Source organism: Rhea pennata, chromosome 9, assembly GCF_028389875.1.
Source record: "Rhea pennata isolate bPtePen1 chromosome 9, bPtePen1.pri, whole genome shotgun sequence".
Lineage (NCBI taxonomy): Eukaryota > Metazoa > Chordata > Aves > Rheiformes > Rheidae > Rhea > Rhea pennata.
In genome coordinates, this window is record NC_084671.1 from 4,955,846 (window position 1) to 4,976,985 (window position 21,140).

The 21,140-nt window shown below is 36.5% G+C and overlaps 1 protein-coding gene across 2 annotated transcripts in view; it reads left to right on the top strand.

Annotated features, from left to right (window-relative positions):
• The window catches only part of SERPINI1 (serpin family I member 1), a 48,825-nt gene that overhangs the window by 18,932 nt on the left and 8,753 nt on the right, over positions 1–21,140 (top strand). For both annotated transcript variants that reach the window (XM_062582731.1, XM_062582732.1), the window contains exons 2-6: positions 6,947–7,214; positions 9,012–9,242; positions 11,911–12,105; positions 12,951–13,155; positions 19,921–20,018. In XM_062582731.1, the coding sequence (XP_062438715.1) occupies positions 6,965–7,214; positions 9,012–9,242; positions 11,911–12,105; positions 12,951–13,155; positions 19,921–20,018 (979 nt within the window). In that variant the 5' untranslated portion in view covers positions 6,947–6,964. The remainder of the gene's footprint in view (positions 1–6,946; positions 7,215–9,011; positions 9,243–11,910; positions 12,106–12,950; positions 13,156–19,920; positions 20,019–21,140) is intronic.

The following is a 21,140-nucleotide window of genomic DNA, read 5'->3' on the forward strand; positions in this document are numbered from 1 at the left end:
TTTATGCCTGACAGGTGTAATTTCACATAGTTGTCATCACTTCTCTAGTAAGCAAACTACTTTGTAGATATCTTCAAGTACTACTTGAATTAGCCATGATAGCTATATCTTAAAACTATTTATGGGCATTTAGTTATTCTCCCATCTCATTGGATATAAGCAGTAACACATCATGGATATAAGCAGTAACATATCATGGATAGCTTGTCTATTATTCTGAAATTGCTATTTTAACACCTAAATATTATTTTCAGAAGGACTCTCCTGTATCTTAATTCTGTGTATATGCATACTTTAGTGGATTAAGTAAGCAGATGTGGTGTAGATTTCACATTTATATGTTTGGTTGTAGTGGTTAGCCTTTGTACTGCCATCTGCTGTATACCTGCTTGTTCTTATTTGTCATGTAAAAGTAACTTTGACATGTAATAGTAATTATTTCTCAGGCTAATTCAGTGCAGCCTTGTTTTACAGTGCTCTGTGTAAGTTCCCATGCTGAAGGAGGAGAACAGTTGAGTGATAGAGAGGAAAAGGACAACAAGCAAAGTAAACATGAGGGAAGAAAGTGCCATGTTACTTCTCTGGGATCTGTTAAAGGTAAAGCTGCAAAGCTGGAGGTGTGAGAATGCTTTGCTCAGGTAATGCTAGCTGGAGATGTAATTTTTGCATAATCTGTAAAGTAAATTAAAAACCCACAAAGTTGGATTTCTACACAAAGCAAAAGAGCTGAAATAATGATTCAATGTCATAGTGCAGTATAAACTGTGGGTTTTAAGAATCTTGTGATTTGTAATAGCAGCCACAATCCCCTGTTATTCCTGGGCAGCGTGCCTGAGGCAAGCCTAAACGAGACAGGCAGCTCCTCCTTACTGCTGTGTACCTTTGCACATCCTTTAAGGTAGTCATGACAACGACTGCCTGGCCCTGGGTGAACAGCTAATGATCTTGCTAACTGCTCAGTGCATCTCCCTTACTCAACTAGTGTTCCCTTGTTTCTTTATGTAGGGAGAGTTGCGTTGAATTTTTTTAAATGATTATTATTACACAGCCTGCCCCTAGTATATGTGCCAACATAGCAAGACAACATCTAGAATAAAGGTATCTGCAGCAATTGTCATGTTTTGCTAGCAAAGCAGTAGTTGCTGAAACTTTTATAAAATCTATTGCAAACATAATAAAGTTTGGTTGGGTATAGAGGAAGTGCAGGGCACCTAACTCCAGCCTGGATAGATACAACATATTTTTTTGTGTGTATTTTTGTGATGAGTGGTTTTTTCTTTCCCCTCTGACCAGGTGAACTTGCTCTGTAAGTAAACTTTTTTTTTTTTTTTTTTTTTTTTAAACAACAACTGTTTTGCATGCTAGCAGGCGCTCCTCTTTAAAGGAGAGAATGCAGTCAGTTCTCCCACCGCACTTGCTTACCTCCCCAAGCTTTTCCCTCAACAGAATGAATCAGCAGTTCTTCCTCATTTGCTTCCCATACCTTTGGTGTTTAGCTTGCACATAGCCAAGAGTAATCTTCAAGGCAACTAATCTTAGTTTAGCTTCTGTATGCTGAGGAACTAAGGACAATAAATCACAGTTTTATTTTGCAAAGTTTCTGGGTTTTAAAAGCTGTAAGGCAAGTTTCTTTATAAAACCCGCAGTCGGTATAGGCGTAAAAGATGGAAACAATAGCCTTTTTTCATCTGTCTGGCATATACAAGGTGTTAAATTGGACCCTTAATTGAATTTTTTGGCATGTTCCTATTTCAAGTCCAATTCTTCTTGCTGTTTCAAAATTCATGGAATTTTCTTTCTGTGAACCCAGTACGAGTTTCAGGCAATATAACATCTCAAAATATCTTGGCTTATAGAGGATGCTTGCCCCTTTTGCATTTTTCTGAAAGCATATGTGATGAACTGAATAGTTCAGGGTTTGTGGGTGTGAGGGGGCGATGTTGTTCTACTTCCTTTCTCTTAGTCATTCCAGCCTTATGTTTGGGGAAAGGCAAGAGCTACATTTGTAGCATCAGTCTTGTGTTCTAGCCTATGGACATTTTTCTTTAAACATAATTTAAATAGTTCTTTTCTCTCTGCTCATGTACAGGAGTACTAAATCTGTGCTGGCCTTAGGAAAAAGCAGGAGTGTTGCCATTGCATTGAGCTATTTGAAGTCTGTTATGGAGGGGGGCAGACTGAATTTTGGGGCTGATGAAATATTTACAAAAGCTTTCTGAAATTTTGAAGGAAACTTTCCCAGGAATTGCACTAGTTATGACTTCAGTGCAATTAACTAATGAATGTAGTGTTTCTGGAATCTCTCTGGATTACCTTTAGTAGTAAGTGAGGGAAATGATAAATGCCTACAGAGATTAAATTCCAAGGTGAAAAATCATTTGGTATTGAGAAGAAAGGAGTTGTTCCAAATGATCGTGCTGTGCATAAAAACAAATTAAAATCAGAAGCAGAGGGGAGAGCCCTTTAAGATGGCTCCAAGAAACTCAAGCTCTTTAAAGAACTGCATCCAAATAGGAAAAAAGCCCACAGACAAAACAGACATAGCTCAGTTCCCAGAGCAGAAGTACCAGGAGAATCAAAGGAATGTCAAACTGAGTGGAGTAGGGTGTTCAAGTAAAGAAGTACATGTATGTTAGAAGAGCGGATTTAAACTGAAGTTATGGTAAAATTAGACAAATAGCATGATAAACATGGATATCACTGAATTGCTGCAACAGTTAGTGTTCTGGTGCTGCCTCCTTTTTGAGAAGATCAGTTGCAAGCAAGAGCAAAACTAGTATTATGCAAACCTCTGCAGCAAGAGATTGTTTATTGTATGTTTTTTTTCAAGAAGAGGCTGTAATGAGGAGAGCATTTGTGCATTGGTACTGATTCTTTCATCACCTGTTCATGTATTTGACTTAATGTATAAGACAAAATGTAGTAGAACTTAGTTTCTTTCACTGATTGGCCCTCAAATGGAAAATTCACATGTGGTCTTAACAGCTGTGTGTTTGGTGGGGAAAGGAATTTTAACATTCTTTTTTTTTTAACTTGTGTAGTAGCCAGTAAATGCAAGATGCATACAGTAACATCTGAAACTGATGATTCTTACTTTTCTTTTTAAAAAGATTGTTAAATATGAACTTCAACCCCCTTTTCAGTTGATGCAGTATTATTTAACTAGATTTCACTGATGCAGAACAGCTCAGAGAGACTGTACTGCCGATGAATGACAAAGAACACTGTCCAAAAAGTCTGATATTCATGGGAATTGTCTAATGTCCCAGGCATACATTATATAATGTTCAACTTCATTTCCCTCACTTAAAGTATATTTGTGAATAGCATATAGTGGATTTTAAAAAACGGTCTCCAATTCCATGCTGTTGAAATACAACAAATTATTCAACACTTTCAGATCTTAGTGAAGGAAAAGATGAGAATATGCTGCACTGTAAGTGCTTATCAGTTCATTGGTTGAAGACCTGCATGAAGAGGTATGGGAAAGCACAAAACCAGAAAGAAAAGCTATAGCCTGAATTAAGGTGGCATCAGGGAAGCTATAACCATTATGACTGGAATGCTAATTTAGAACTAGATTTCCAATTGGCAGTAGAAAAATGTATGCTTTTTCCGGAAGTACAAAAAAATTGAAGAATTTACCCCAAACCTCTCAGCTTGGACAGGTGAGAATAAAATGTAAAAAGGGGTAGTCATCTTCACATTAGCTTGCAAGGCTTAGTCAGAATGCTCTTCAACAGCCTTCTCCCACAGACATTTAGTCCACTATAGAGCATCTTCCCTTTTGTACTCATATGCTGTGAAGAAGCTGTAGCTTCACAAATACTGTAAGCTAGCACTGCCACCAGGAGAAATTATTCCACCCTCTGCCTGCGCTTACCTGCTCATTCCCACCTCACTGACTCCCGCACTAAAAAGCTTTGCTCAAACTTGGTGCTTTTTGCCTCAAAGAACATTTCCCTTAAAGTCTCACTTAAATACTGGTGATAACTTTCTTCAAGCATACAACAAAAAGTTTGATAAACAGTATCAATCTTATTTGTTCTCTATATGTACCTGTTCTCTCTTCTGTCCAACTAAATAATTAAAGTATTTTAGTTCAGTTATTTCACATAAGGAGCTTTTCATGAGACTAGTCAGGAAGAAAATACTCAATTTTTATGATTTGGGCTTTTTAGCATTAGCTGATGCCAAATATTGGTATTGAAATAGTTGAAATAGTCTATCTCACTTTGTGAGCACCTCACTAAGTTGTATTCCCCCCTCCGATTTGTTTAAATGTCTAGCAATAGAGCATATGACAGACTGTTTCCAGTGATGGTGTGCTAAACAGCTGCCTCTGCAACAAAAAGGCTTTGGAGAAATTTCTTTTTTTGAAATGGAAGATTATCTTACATCTGTTGTAACCTTCTCTCACTCAAAGCAAACTGGCACAGTTCTGTGCTATGGGCTAGATAGAGGGGAAAATTCTTAGCTATTTTTGTAACTATATCCATATTCAACAACAAAGGTTGGTTGCTCACATTAGGTTGTGAGTTTCTCTGAATTTGTAGGCCAGTACACACACACTCCCTCCCTTCCTCCCTCCAGCTTAGTCTGTTCCTCATGTGTAAAATATCACTTATGAAGCTTATTTCCTCAGTTTTTTGAGCTCTCTTGGCTCAGACTGTGAGGTGTTTATAAGCATCTTTCCTTCTGTTTGTGCAGCTTTCAGGTTAATACCAGGGTTCTGTATATGACAGGAGTGTGCTGAATGTAGTCTTATGTTTTTTAGTAGTAGGAGCAATGCTTGCTCTATTTCTTTATTAAAAAGAAATCTAGAATGTCCAGAACTGCAAAGGAAACAGAAATCAATCTATTTACTGTCACAGAAATCTTAATAATCTTAAGCCAGTAATTTTTAAGTGGGAAGGTTAAAAAAATATGTAGTTATTAAGAAAAGTAATGAGAGCTTGTGATACATTTATGCTGTTTTGGACCATTAAAAGTTAATGATCTCAGTCTTTATGAAATAAAGGTCATGGCACAGACTGAAATGTGTTCTGTTGGGAGGCAGTGAAACGTTAGGTAGTTTGTAATTATGCTGAAGTCTATCATCATAGAATAGGGTTGGAAGGGACCTCTGGAGATCATCCTGTGTCATTTTTTAGTTGATGGCAAGTAGCGTAGGGGTCTTCAGTGGAGATTTTTGATACTTTGCTAAGAACCAAAGATTTACAGCTAGTTCAGAGATGACGTGGTGCCAGCATAGGGGAGAGTTTATTGGAACTGAGGAATGGGGCGTATTTCACATAGCCAAATACACCTATAAGCCATCATCAGGAAGGGGATGGGAGAAGGGGTAAAACGAGACCCTGTCTAACACTGCTCGTTAAGGACTTGTCCTTTTCCCCTGAAGCTTTTGTAGTTTCTGCACCTGTTCATCTCTCAATTTCTCATTGAGAAAATGAACAAAAAGCTAATCTGTGGCTAGGAGACAGGAAGAATCTTAAACAGTGACTACATCAAAATTACTGTCAAAACACATATATATACCCTGTTGCTTTTCAATTCCCTTAGCTATAAAATGTGAGTAATAATGCTTAAATTATGTATCATTCAGTGTAGTGTGAGTTAATTAGGTAACACTACATAGTGCTTTGAAGATGAAATGCATAACATAAATGTTGTATAAGGCTTACTAAGGGTGTGCATGTCAGGTGTATAGAAATCCGCAGTAACTCTAGAAACGGAAAAGCTGGGGAGCATAAGGCGGAGGTGCTTGGGCTGGCTTGTGCTAATTGACTCTGGGCAGGCACGTTCACATGAATGTGGTCCACGTTAGTGAACACTGTAGACAGGCACAGCAACATGCAAACGTTTCCAGACCAAAGCTGTTTATCATACGTTCTCTAGACCACTAATTTGGGAATCTTTGTTGCTTTATGTGTGAGGGATACTCTAAGTGTCAAAGAAGTAACAGAAATGTGAGCCATGTTGGCTTGGTATTGCTGACCCCAAACACTTGGAAGTAATATATAAGGTGCCAAGGAAATGTGAGGTTTAAAAGAAAAATGGAGGGATGGAGATGTGTATAGATTGCCCCAGGAGCTGGAGTTTTAATAACATAGCTGTTGTGTGATTAGGCAAGCAGGTAGCTTGGAAAGTGTTGTTTAGTAAATTTTAGCAAAGCTGGGAGGTGGATTAGTGAAGAGCGTTGGTACTAACCCTCTATTTCTTTATTGAATTCACTTTTTTGTTTTCTCTATTTTGAAACTTTCTTGCTGGTACATACAATAACCTTAACTCTCCTCTAAAGATCTTGGAGCTGGGGTTGTTACTTAGTTAAGTAACTAGCTAACTTTTTGCTTTTATTTACTAACAAAAGATACTTCATTTGGTAAATGAGACATGTCTGACTTTCAAAGACTTTTTTTTGACTATTTGCCATGTTTTGTAGCTGAGCACTATCATGGTATATTTCCTTTGTCATGAGCAAGCTCTTACAGTACTTCATATGGTTTTACCAGTTTGAGGCTTTGGCTTTTTGGAACTTAGGTGAATAAGTTGCACCTTACTGGAAGGTCAAATGAAAGAAATGTGTGTCTTTAAGTCTCCTTGGTGAAGAACTGCAGGAGTGCATAGCAATTCAAGAACTACTGTTACAAAAGGGAAAGAAAGAAGACATCCTTCTGAAATCTACCTACAGTAAATTAGCAAAATGTAAATTTTACAGAAAGTCTCAAAAAACAAAGTTGCATAATGATGCAAAATATATCATTACTTTAGTTTGAATGGTGTGTCTTTCAGTGTCTCCTCCAAATAAATGAACTGAACTCTGTAACTGTATTCTTGTCCACACAGATTTAAGGCTAAACAATTTAATATTGTTGTTTCTTCCTGGAGCTGAATCTTTTATTTCTTAAGCAAGGTTGGCTAATTTTCTCTAAATTTTATCTTGCAGATCTTAGAATCTCAAGACATGTATTTCCTTGGACTGTTGTCTTTACTTATTTTGCAAACTAAGGCGTTCAATACAAATTTTCCTGATGAAACCATTGCTGAGCTTTCTGTGAATATTTACAATCAGCTGCGAGCTGCAAGAGAAGATGAGAATATTCTTTTCTCTCCTCTGAGCATTGTAATAGCCATGGGAATGGTAGAGCTTGGAGCCCATGGAACCACCTTGAAAGAAATTCGACATTCCTTGGGTTTTGACAGCTTGAAAAATGGTAAGATCTTTTAATCATGTTTTACTCTGGCTATTTCTTATCTTTAAGCAACCAGTGGCAATGCCTGAACATCTATGATGGTGACCCAGTGCTGTCTATGGGTTATTAGTCAATAGGCTGTTTGACATCCTGTTTGACCTGAGCATGCTGAAACATGTTTCAGTGGATTCTGCATAATCTGAGATGCTAACATACAACCCTGGCTTGGGCACCTGAACCTCGGACAATTGAAATAAACTATTAGTCTTGGCTTCTGTATGTAAAATAAGCGTGTCATTTGCCTGAGAGTTGTAAGGGTTTTTTTGGTAGTAGTATTTGTGTAGGGCTTGAAAATGAAAGCAGTACAATTAAGCAGTATTGCATAGACAAATATGAAAATGTCATAGTAATTTAATCAGAAATGTTATAATGCATCTCTAATTTTGTTAGAATTTCTTTTAAGATGCTTCAGTTTTGCCATTCCTTGATAGAAATGACTGAGGTTTGAGAGGGAAGGGGTGAATGAAAACTTAACTGGTGGGTGAATGTTGACTATGATTAGCCATGAAATTCATACTTAACACCTGTAGAAGATAGATGTGTAATTCCTGTTGTGTTAAACAAATGCAGAATGTGGAGGTAAGGCGTAAAAACGAGTGTCCTTATACTACTTTTACCTTGTTTATTCTAATATTGAATTTCACTGTAAGAGATATGCAACTAATGTAGTTATATGGATGTAATTAAGGGCAGAATTTTCCCATGCAGTCTTATTTTCATAATAGAATCTGCATATTCTTTACCCTAAATTCTGTGTCCATAATGTTCTGTCTTCATTGCACTGCATAGCAACCAGATATTCAAGCTAACCTAAGAAATGTAAGTGTCTTGGATGTTTCGAGATGCTACCTTGTGTTCACATTAGTCTTATTGAGAAACAGATGTTTCTTTTGCAGAGAGAATAATAGTACCGTACCATGCCATTTCTGGGAAGGGGTGAGTCTGATGTAGTGCTGCACTGTGGAATGCAAGCACATTCTGATGCAAGCCAGTCCATACTATGACTGCAAATGGGGAGGATCAGTGAATGGCAAAAAATGATTTTAAAGAGGCAATTTCTATATATTTTGATGTAGTAATTGGTTTGAAAACTGAATAAAACTTATTTGCTTGTTTTACTGGACTTCTAAGTCCTCTGTGAAAGCATCTAGGGGAGGGAATTCTGAATATAACTGAAAATATGCTTAGCAAGTTCACTGTGCACTGTACCACTACACAGATGATGCCTTCATCTGAAGATTACAGCACATGTTCAGTTCTACGGTTTGTCTCTAAAACGCTGACAAGTTGTCCCCGACTAAATTGAGGAGGGCATGCAGTTGACTTAAGCTGGGCCATTCACAGTTCTTGCATGAGTGATATTCAGTGAAAGCACTCCAAAGATTTTGTCTTGGAATGTATTATCTTGCTCAACTTTTAAGTTACCCAGTAAACTTTACCCAGAAATTTCAGCTTCATGTGGACCATGCAACAGTACAACCTTTCTGTCTTAAAGCGGAATACTTCATGAGTCTCATCAGTTTTTGGTTTAGAAGCAGTTTGGGTTTCTGGAGGTTTTTTCTGTGATGCTGTCACTGTCTGAATTCCTCATTAAACTAAACAATTAAAAAAGCTGTGTGAAGTGTAAAACATTTAAAAGATGGACATCTGCCCTTCCCCACACCCTTGATGATAGCTTTGTGAATTTCTGGAGGAAAACACAGAATAACTTTATTTCCTGAAATGTCCCTCTGAATCTATTTGTTTTTCTTTCTGCAGGTGAGGAGTTTGCATTCTTGAAGGATCTTTCTGCTATGGCAACTACTGAAGAAAGTCATTATGTTTTGAATATTGCTAACTCCCTCTATGTGCAGAATGGATTTCATGTCAGTGACAAATTTTTGCAGCTAGTGAAAAAATACTTTAAAGCTGAAGTAGAGAACGTAGATTTCAGTCAAAGCGTGGCTGTAGCCACCCACATCAATAAGTGGGTGGAGAATCATACAAATAGTAAGTCCATGTGGTTCTTTGATGTACTTCTACAGTAAGTGTTCATTGTGTTTCTGAATTTGGAAAGTTTTGTAGAACTTTTGCCTTGACTGTTACTTTAGTCTTAAAGTAAACAGGTATCTCCTCCCATAAAAAGAATTCTAATATCAGTTTTTTTGTGGAATTATTTTTCCTGTACAGGGACGATGTGTTTCTAGGTAGCATTTACTGTTACTAAACCATGTGCATCTGTCAGAATGTATCTTCCTTTGTATTGCTATCTTGAAGTGCCTGTAACGTTTATTGAAGGTGAATGATATTTTAATAGTAGGCATTTTAACAGTATTCTAATACTGATCTAGATATTTATTAAAAATAGGTAAGTGCTGTTAACTGTAGAAAAATGTTACCTGAAGAGATTATTGGCCTGTGTTCTAGATGTGTGGAGGATCCCTAATCCTTTCTCAGGAACTCGTAGGTGTAAGGTACTAAAGAATACAAAAGTAAATTTTGATAAGCACAATCAGACCCTGTAAGTGAATCTCTTCCCACATGAGGAAACAACTCAAATGAGCCAGATAGCATGCAGGGAAAGTGTTTGATTTCAAGAAGGTTAACAATAACTTGTAGCAGGGGAAAAGTATAAGTGCAAAACTACTTATGTAAATGTATTTACTCAGACCTACATGATATATAGTGCTTGTTCCACATGTGGAATCAGAAGCATATGGTGTTCTCGGATTACATGTAGAATCAAGATATGAAAGTGAAGTTACTGCCCTTGTAAGGATCAAAGCATAATCTTATTCTAGGTCATCTGGCACACTCTGGAGGTTGATATTTTAAGAGTAATTCAACTATAGAGAACTAGTTCTAATATAATTTGTACCGTTATAAATCTAAAGGTAAGATCAGAATCTCCTTTAAGGAATTGACGCATCACCACATTGTCTGAAAGTTTAAGAATCCCTGATGTTTTATGGAAACTTACAGCACCAAAGTAAAAAGCAGCTCATGTAATGCTTTTATGCTGTTTTGAAAATCTTGTTTTTCCAAGAAAAAAATGGAACCTATTATATCCATAATAAATTCTGCCCTTTATCTCAGATTACAGAAATGGAGAGAATGCAAGTCATGCAGCAGATTGCAGTGTTTTCACAGAGAACCATGGTGCATGTCTGAGGGAAACTTAAAATTCTGTTTCTTTTGGAAAGAACAGCAAGATCAGATCCCCTGCTTACTCTCTGCTTTGTGTCCTACCAAGTTTATAACCATCACCCTGGCAGGAACTGTAGAGCTAGCACAACCAGATGGGGATCACTTAGCATTAGGTTGTGATAGTAACAGCCCTTCAGCCTAATTTCTTAGCAGTAGAGATCATTTTGCCCTGCCTGATAGCTCTGCTGACAGAGGAGACTACTTCTCTGATTAGGAAAGGGATACAAGACAGATAAGCTTTTAGTTCCAGCATGTTAAGCATGATGGGTGGCTCAAAGTAGAAAACATAACTGTCCAAGCTTTCTCTGGCCAGATGTATTTGTTAACAAATGGTTGAGAAATGTAAGGGAATATAATGCACCAAATGAAAAAGGAAAAACTGGAAGTGCATACCACATTAGTTCCTTCCTTTTTTTTTTCCTTTTCTCTCCAGTGATAGGGAGTATGTAAGCAAGGGTGAGATTTCATTTTCAAGAATGTCCTTTCAGATAAAATGAAGTATAAATATAGTCATGCCCAAAACAAATACTACCCTATGTACAAAAGTTTCACATCAACAGGCAGGTATCATGTGTAGCTGCAGAAAGCAGAATTAATTTGTATTTTAAGCTATGAATTAAGAAGTAATAATCAGAATGAGGAATTTATTTTAACACCTTGCACTGCAATGTCAGTTAAAAATAGAAGTGAGTGAGAAAGCAAGCAACTTGAAGCAGGCTGTAATTCTTCAAGAATAGTGACAAATCTGGTCAGTATAACATTTAACATACTCAGTTATTTTGCTGTAAAGCAAGCTGTTTAAGAGAAGCTAAAGCAGGTAGCAGAGAATTCAGATATAAATGATTTATTTTGGGACTAGGAGAAAAGCAGCTCTTGCATTCAGCTAACAAACCTCCCAGGATCAGAGCAGATGCAAGATGTCTTCTCTTCTGTTTTCGAGGACCAAATGTCAGTGGAACAAATGCTGAGAACTTTAGGATTAGTCTTTTCTTTAGAGTCAGTGGGACACTATTTGATTAGAAATTAAATACTTCAAAATTGGTGCTGATGTTCCAATGGATATGCTTACACACTTTAAGCAACCATTTAAGTACTTCTTTGGTTTGGAACCAAAGTTTGTATGAGCTTGACCTCTAGAGGATAACACTGAGCCATACGATAGCACAAGTATAAACATTCTTTGACCCCATTTCCACTTAAGATTTCATTGTGGTGAATATTCAAGCAGTGATCAAAAAACAATTGACTGACATATGCTTGATGGAAGAATTTATGTACCTATGCTGTGATTTAGGTTTGCAAAACACTGACAGTTTAATTTGGGATTTAATAGAACATTTGAATTGGAAATTATATGTTAGCACAGCTTTTTATTTTCTTGCATTTTTCAAGCTGTCTTAGGTTTTGATTTAATGTTCAATTTGACATGCTGACTGACAGGTTTCTTTTTTTCTTTCCCTCCACCCCGCAGATATGATCAAAGATTTTGTGTCGTCGAGGGATTTTGGTGCTCTAACTCATTTGGCTCTAATCAATGCAATCTACTTTAAAGGTAGTTGGAAATCACAGTTCAGACCTGAAAATACAAGAACTTTTTCTTTCACTAAAGATGATGAAAGTGAAGTGCAGATTCCGATGATGTACCAGCAAGGAGAGTTTTACTATGGTGAGCTTTACTTGGAGCTTTAGCAACTTAAAGCTAGTAATTCTTCCCTTAATAGTACTGTTGCAGTAATACTCATTTGTATTGTTCTAAATGTGGTGTTTGACTGCCCAATGAAGGGATTCTGATTTGATGTCTTTTCATAATGTGTGTGCTTGTGTATTATTCTGAATAGTGATCTTTTCATAATGACCTTTCTTGATTATTTTTTAAATGTGTTTGGTGCCATATGCTGAATTTGAGAATGTTTGACCATTATTTCCAACCCCTTTACATTTCTAGAGCTATTTCTGGTTCTCACTAAAGTGTTTTCTTGTGCTTTGCTGTATATTGAGTATTGTAAATGTTTCTGCTCCCTGTAAAAATGTTGATTGCTATTTTAACAACCTTAGAGAAGAGAAATAGTGGTTCTAGGAACAGTAGAATTAATTATGCTTGTTTTCTTTAACTTGAGATTGAACCTCCAATACGGATTCTACAATGTCTAGTATTGACAGTATTTCCCTCAGTCTCATTGTTGATAAACTGTCCTGAATGAAAATGTTCTGCTCTTTTCCATGAAACTCTTGGGAATTTTAGCATCTTTGAGGCTTTTGTCTGACTTCATGGAAATTAGCTAACAGATTCAGAGGTATGATTACCTACAATCTGAGTGATTCTCTGCTGTAGGAAACAGGTGTAAGGCTTAGATCCTAAGGTGAAGAAAACAAGATTGATTTTATATAGAGTAAAGGGGGTCTCTTTAAGCTCCAGTATCTAGCAAATATTGCATAGTGTTAACTGTTTAACTTTTCCCTCTTTAGGGAAGATAAAAGAAAATTCTGATAGCTTTTTTTCCTCTTTTGTAGGGGAGTTCAGTGATGGCTCCAATGAAGCAGGTGGTATCTACCAAGTTCTGGAAATACCGTATGAGGGAGACGAGATTAGTATGATGATTGTTCTTTCCAGACAGGAAGTTCCACTGGTCACACTAGAACCACTGGTCAAAGCCTCGTTGATTGATGAATGGGCTAACTCTGTGAAAAAACAAAAAGTGGAAGTATATTTACCAAGGTGAGATCATATTCTCGGGTCAAAAGAAGGGAGAAGACTGTTTGCATTTGGGATGGTCATAATAGCAAAGTAGATAACCACAGATCTGACCAAGCTGTTTAAGCTTTATGTAGCAAGCAAATGCAAGTTGCTTTGAGAAGAAAGCCACGGAGGCCTGCACTGTGGTATGGTAGTTGGTTGAGCGAGAGATGGATGTTGCATTTGAGCAGTAAGCCCTGGAAGGAGGAATATATTCACTCTGAATGATGGCTTGCTTCATTTTGCAGAGCTCATTATGAATAAATTCTCTTTAGAAAGGAACCATAAAAATATTGCAAGTCTGAGAATTAACAAAAGCTAAAAATGTTTTGTTTAAGTACTAATTAGATTTCTGTTTGCTAATTTAAGAGTGCTAATGGCATGCATCTATGTAGACACAAATGGTTGAATGTTGAAAGGTAATTCCAATTTGTCTATCTTCTTTCACAGCTGTAATAAATAGTTTTCTCTCTTTCTCCTTGGAGGAGCAATAGAAGAACAAGACATTACTATCAGAATGGGATGGGACTTCTGTCTGTTTGTGGGCACATAAACTGAACATGCTCAACAGCATGGATATTTACTCAAATATATCACTTAGTTATTTTTCACAGAATTCTGTTTTAGCTGCCTTCAGATACTCTTTTTTTCATGCTGGCTTTATACTTGACATAATAGAGGTGCTTACTGCTAAATGTCTCAGATGGATGGTTGGATAATGATGCCCTTTGAGTGATTCATAATGATTTCACTGAAGTGTTTATGTAATGATATAGCACAGTTTTAATGTAGTTCATTCTACTTTACTTTCTGTGGCATTATGTAGCAGTACATGGCAGTAGAAAAAATACTAGTAGTGAACCTTTTAATTCATTAAAACAACTTTTTTGGGTTTTTGTTTCTTCAGGTTATTTGAGGATTTGAGGTTTGTTTCACATATAAAGAGCAGGAAAAGAGTCCTTGCACTTTGACTTTCCTTCCAATGTAAGGACCACTTTCAAGAAGCTGACTGCAGCTGTGAGCGCAATAAGCCAAGGCTAGCAGGGATAAATTAGACTGAGATGAACTGGTGCTATTGGCATGCCATATCATTCCAACTCAGGATTGAATCCTACTTCCTTTTAAAGTTTTAATGTTTGGAGTCAGAGCAGTGAGGGAACAGCAGTGTTTTGGGGCTCTCTATTTTTCTCTGCCCCATATAGTTGGCAATAGGAGTTAGTTTTTAACCAGCTGTTCCTTTGAAGAAATACAGAGAGCAAGAACTACACTGCAGATTTTGTACAAACTGAGTCTACTCTCTTGTGCTTTTTTGTTTTTCCCTCCCTTGAAATTTCAGGCCCAGGGTGGTTTAGTATTAACATTCTGCTAAGATGCAAGGGACACTTCTCCCAGGTAACATCTATCCATATCTGCAAACAGCCTAGATGTTACTAAATGAATTAAATATGAGAATATGAGAATTCTTCCATTCCTCAAGCTTCTTTTATAACTTCTGTTTTTAACTCTTTTATAAATCTGAGTATTTCACAATGTCTGTATAGGTTGCTGAAATTGGACATCTCTCAGAATACTAGAGAGAGTGATTCATAGCAGAAGTCTGTCTCCATTAACTATATAGGAAATCTATGAGACTATATAGGAAATCCATGAAAACTAGCTTCTGAATTTAGGAAGCTTAGGTGTATATAGGGTTAAATGCATGCATACCATTGTAAACATAGTAATGATACTGAGCTTGAGTTTTAGTTTTACAAGTAGTTTTAGGTTTTGTTTGCTTAAAAAAAAAAAGACTCCAAGATTCCTGGAAGCCATGATCCTTGGACATGAGTTTGTGGGACATAGGTTTTGTGTCTGTCTTCTGTGCCCAATATCTCCTTCTTGAGACCTAATCTTCATATCTGTTACTCTCATCTAAGAGTCTCAAAGAACTTGGTAAATGTTAGTTGTACCTCTTTTGCTTATAGCTTTAATTCACTATCTTCCGTGTTTTCAGATTATAAATGATAGCTAGTGTGAGCTTGAAATTCCATACAGTAATACAGTAACTTCCATATCAAATTCCAAAAATTAATTGCATGCTCCCAGAGAGTTAGATTTCCGTTAGGATTCAGAGGTGATCTGTGGGGTTTTATCAGTGCTCTAAATAAACACTTCATAAATATTTTATACTCTGACTCAGAAAGACATGTTATGAAATGTGGCCTGCAGGCACTGTCCACTGAGAAATTAAAAGCAGCAGTAGAACAAAATTAAATTTTTATATCCTGAAAGGTGCTATCCAATCATAAAGTGAACACTTTTAAACTTATACATTTGTAATAGGGCATGAATGACTAAACAAAGCAGAGTTAATCACAGCTTTCCAATTGCTGTCTGCATTATCTGTGTGCAAATGAAACTGTGTATTATTTCTCTTAATAGCAAAGGAGAGATTTGTACAGAATTGTTAAATTATACTTTCTCATTTTCATTTTCAAATCATTGTTTCCAGTTTAACCCAGACTAAAGTGATCAACATTTTAATCCACTTTTTACATAGAAGTGAAACAGACCATGAATCTAATTTACAAAGCTGTCTCCCAAACATAATTTACTTCAAGAACACAGAAGAAAGAACTACCTGATAACAGTACTACAGTCTTCACAGTTCCTCTTAAGAATTGTTCCAGTATGCCTGGATTTCTAAAATGAAACATTTAAAAATAGTTCAGACTGTACTAAAAGGACAAGTTACTTTTCTAGAAAATTATTTTCACTACCCAAAAGAGCAAACATGTTTTTTTAATGTGCTCTTTTGAGTCCCCATTTCATGAGGAACAGGTGAGTTCTAATTGCTTTTCAGATGCAATCATGGAAGAGGCGCAAAACTGTTTTGCTGAAATGCACACTTAGCAGTCAGCTTCTGCAGCTCATAATTAAGTCTGAAAACAAGGACCTTGTTGTAGAAAGAACCATGACCTGACCTTGGTCATCAGATCAGCTGTGCATCTCTTTCAGGTACAATGCAAGTTAGTTTGGCACCTCAGGAAGACCTAACTGAAATTCCAGCTAAAATGTTGGAATCTGTCAGCTATGTATTGAGAGCTGCTTGCTAGGTTAAATATTGATACAGTTCCTGAGACCTTGTCCTTCAACCAGGAGTGTATTTGACCCTGTGGTTCTAAGAAGGACAGCCATTCCTTTGCTTGCTTTTTCTCTTGCAGAATATAATGTGCTAAAACCTGGAGCTTTTTGTTTTCTCTCATTCAGAAGTTTTAGTATTTTGTGCAATTATGGCCTTTAGGATCAATCACAGTAGTCTCCAGTTCTCTTGTGCAAGAGTTATCGAGTATAATCAAGTATACTTGATTCTGTGGATCCTGAGCTTCTGAAGACTTCTCTAAAAATTTAACATCTCAGAGTTGCATAGCATTATACAAGACCAGGCCATCTTTTTTCTATCTTAAAAGTCTAATGCAGAAGAAAGATGCTCTGATCATGTATGATAGTTATTCCTGTATAAAAAATCTGGACTTTCAGATACTTAACTAAGGAAACTCTATGACATAAATGCATCATTTGAATCTAATGCTTGTAGAATTTTTAAAATTTCATGAGGAGCTCATCTTCTGCTGCTAAACTCTCAGGAGAACTGTTTGTTAGGAAGTAGAATTAGTTTGAGAAACTGTCTCATTCTACCCCCAGTTTGTATGGGAGAGGTCCAAACATGATTGAAATCAAGGGAAGCATTGTTGTTCAGCTTTTTGGACCTCATTTCAAGTTTAGGAAGTAGAGAGACACTACAAACAAACCTTGTGAAGATAAATATAAAGCAAATGCATGTCCTTGCTTTTTCTTGGCTTTGACTAGCTTCAACTCATAGTCTGAGTCATTATTCCTTATTAATATCTTTGTGCCGTATGCTTCCTGAGGAAGTCTGTAGAAGCCTGTATATCTCTGTGCATGTGTATCAGTGAAACAATTGTGTAGTAAGAACAGAAACTCTCCTTTCGACTAAACAGATCAGTCCTCCAACTTCTTTTTTTGGCTTACTCTTCATCTTCTCTTCAGTGTCTGAACTTTCTCAGGCCTCCCTTCATGGTTTCTAATATTCCCAAGTTGCAGAGGATAATTCCATGACTTATGATGTGTTGAAATTGATTTATAGTACTATTTTTAGCATCAGATGCACCTAAAAGATTGTGGGGAAAAAATTGATCTGACCTTCTGGTTCTTTGTATGAACAGACACTGCAAATAACCACGTGTAAGGACTAGTATGTAGTAGCTCAGCATTTCAAAGTCTGGAGGTGCAATAAATAGTTGGTTTGAGAAATAACATTTAATGGGTCTCTTCTGTGTTCTAGGCGGTTGACTTTCATTTGGAGTAACTACATCACTGGTTATAAGGAATGCAAAGAAATCCAGATATGATGTATCAGTTACGCAGAATGCTAACCTGAGTTTGCGTAGCTTGAAATTATGGTTCAGTGTTTAAAGCATCCCTATTATTTTCAAAGACTAGTTTAGATGTCAAATAAAATATGTGAAGTAAGAATAATAGCTTATTTGTAATTTTCACTGCTCTTCAGTACATGTGAGAAAGGAAGAGAGATACCATATTAACGACAGTTTAATTTGAGTAAGTTTTTACCATATGGTGAAACAAAAAGGGAAAGAAGGGAAGTAATCAGTTTTATTTTTTTTTAAAGCAGCAGTTTGGTATTTATATAGTGATGTGATATTTTCAGTCTGCTTCATAGATCACAGACAAAAGGAGGTACTCATTTCTGTAGATATTACCTATAGTATCTTCAGCATTTGCTTATTTGCCTTTCCAGAGATTTCAGTCAGGACTAATACCCTCTTTACGATAATTTAAGTCAATGCTATCCTCTGGGTAGGTATCCTTTGTTTGTGTTTTCTAGTGGCGGCATACTCAGCCGGGGCTTTCAGGGTTTATTTGTTTGGAATTTTTTAAAAAGATTCCCAAACCTCTTCCTTGATCAGCATGCAAAAACTGCTTTTTTTTTTAATCATGTTTTTACCTTCTTGGTTTTTGGGTTGTTATTTGTCACTTAGCAGAGAAATGTGCTTGCTGTCCAGTGGTCCAGAGATTTAAACCTGCCGATAACTTTCATTTATATCCTATAGTGATTCTCTGCAGTTGAAAAAGTGCGCTTTTGCAGTTTTTTTTTTTCTTGTTTGTGACTTCAAATTTTGCTTTTCACGTGGATTCTCGTTATTGTCCTATTCTGGAATCTCCATCTAATTTGATATTGCTATTAAGCAGCTAGGTTATGGTGTGTTGAAAGCTCGATACATTAAATGTAAACGCTGAAGTAAAACCCAAAGGGAATTACACCACTTAAGTCTTCGTAAAATACATTTTAACATTAATTTGCTCTTCCTTCATGTTTGTAGGGTAGGTATAGTTGGATTTATGTTTTGGAAAATATTAATATTGATTTAATATAAAGGAAATATTTCTGGATTTTATTCACTGCAGTGCAAAAGCACAGAAAGAACATCTGTACTGTTTAAATCAGTTAACTCTGGCATTAGGAGGCAAGTCTCAGTTCATCTCTTCTTTTGGGTTTTTACTGAAGTCTGTAAAGTAATTCTAGATCCGTTCCACATAGTGTCTAATGAGAACAAAACCTGATGTCTTGTGTTGGAGGCTGGAAGTCTGAAACTTGAATGTACAAGCAACTTGTAGGTTTGTCTTTTTAACTGAAAGCTAAAATTGTGCGAAAGGTCTTGAGCTCCCTGCCTGGAGTTTTTGACCAATGCTCACAATGTTCTAAGGGGGAAGCAAGTGCTGATTCCTCTTAGAGAAGGTAAGCAGGACATGCTTCCCTTTCCCAAAATCCCATCAGCAATTTTCAGGTCATCTGGTATGTCCCTCCACGGGCATGTCATTTGGTAAGATTGTTTCTAGCCAGTGTTATTATTTGTATTACTTTGATACACTGCATTGTGTTTTTCTGGCTGCCCATGTCTGTGTCTGCCTATACAGGAGGGACCTGTTTTGTTTGTCTTACTAACATCAGACATAACTTTTAAAATCTTTTAGAAAAAGTTATTGTGCTGAACATGCTTTTGCCCAAAATTTTGCCCTCAGGACAGATCTCGATTTGTCCTTCCAGCACAGCAGCATAGTACAGTTGGCAAGCTAATCCTGAAATTGTACTAGGTTTTAGTTACAAGTGCATTTACACCAACAACTATTTGTTTTCCTTTTCTACTCGCAATTAAAACCCAATGAGAATTTTGCCACCAGATTAATTAGATGCTAAGTCAGAACTACCTTATTGTTCATAAATGCTGTTCTTTGCATATACTTTTTAAATAAAAGTGGAATATCCATAGTTTCCTCTTTTCTTTGCCAACAGCTCTCTGTGAAGCTTGTACTGCTCTTTGAATTGCTTGATATTTCGTTGTAGTATGTGTACAATTCAGTTCTTATATTAACCCTTTCTTATTAAAAGTAAGCATTTATATCAGCTACCACGTAACTGATATACTACCATTTTATGGTCAGAGATTGTGCGTACCATTAGTGTATCTTTGATTGCTTCTGCATTAGAAAAAAGCTGTCAAACTGGTTTATAAACATTTTAATAGAAAGTATCAGTGTTCTATACTGCTACTTTACATTATTTACCTCAGTATTTCAGTTGTCATTATCTAGAAATTTTAATCTTTTAATAGTAATAAATACTACTTGGATTCTTGCCTTTTTGCAATTTTCTGTTTTGTTCTTCAGGTTCACAATAGAACAAGAAATTGATCTGAAAGATATCATGAAAGGTCTTGGAATTACAGAATTATTCAGCAATAATGCTGACCTTACTGCAATGTCTGGTAAGAGGCTGTTGTCTTTTAAGATATGAGAATGTCTTAAAATCATGTAAAGATTTAAAAAAAGAAAAAAAAAAAAAAAAAAAAAAAACCACTCTTTGAATTACGCAAAAAAACCTGTTAGTAAATCTTTGTTCCATTTGAATTCTTGAATGACCTAAGTCATGCTCACTGTAGGAGCAGTTGGGGCAGGGGAGGAATCTCATGGGAAGATACTGTTTACTTGGCCAGTTTCACTCAGAGCACTTTAGAATTGGAGCTTTTTAAAATCATGGAGAAAATGGAATATTATGCAAGAAGCAGATCCATATTACAGAATATGTGGCCTGAGTGCCTTGACAACAAATGGGATTAATACCACCAGTGCGTTGTCATCTCTTGTGTCTAGAGGTTATTTGTTGACAGCATTAAGAGCATTAAGCTGTTGTACAATTAGTCATTTCCCCAGATACCTTCAGTATAGAAGCAGCACATGAAAGAAAACTATGATAAAGGTGAATTGGTCATTTATGCTCTGTGTCTATTTAAATTGGTTGTTAATACTTTATTGTCAGAAGTTGAAATATCCAATGGAAATTCAGGTGGAAATGACAGATATTTGTGCTTTTAATACCCTCTAAGGGTATTGAACTAAATACTAAATGAGCCTGAGAAGTTTTTTCCTTTTTGCCTAAGAAGCCACATAAGCAGCGTATTTAGTATAGTCTGTTTAGAGCTGAAGTGTAGCAGACCAGCTGAGGTCCTAGGTTCTGTCTAGATGGTGTGTGCCAGCATGGGTTTACTATCACTGTTTTTATAATTTACATTTATATACCTCTCTGTATGTTTCTGCTTTATGGCTTAATTAGCCAGATGGACTCAGGTGATGGGAATCAGCTGTTCTTAATTGTCTGTTCCTGGAAGCCATCACACTTGTATGGCTTCGTTCAAGGGAGTGATGATGAAAGGGAACCTTTCTCTAAGCTTTACAGCAGAAATGCTTACACTTTTCACATAGCTTGTGACTTTTACCATATTTGAAATCCCATTTGTAGCTTATGTAGTTTATCTTTTTTTTTTTTTGCTGCTTGCAATTTTCCTGTGAAACTATGCAAAAAAATGGAGCTAGATAATGTGAAAAGAATT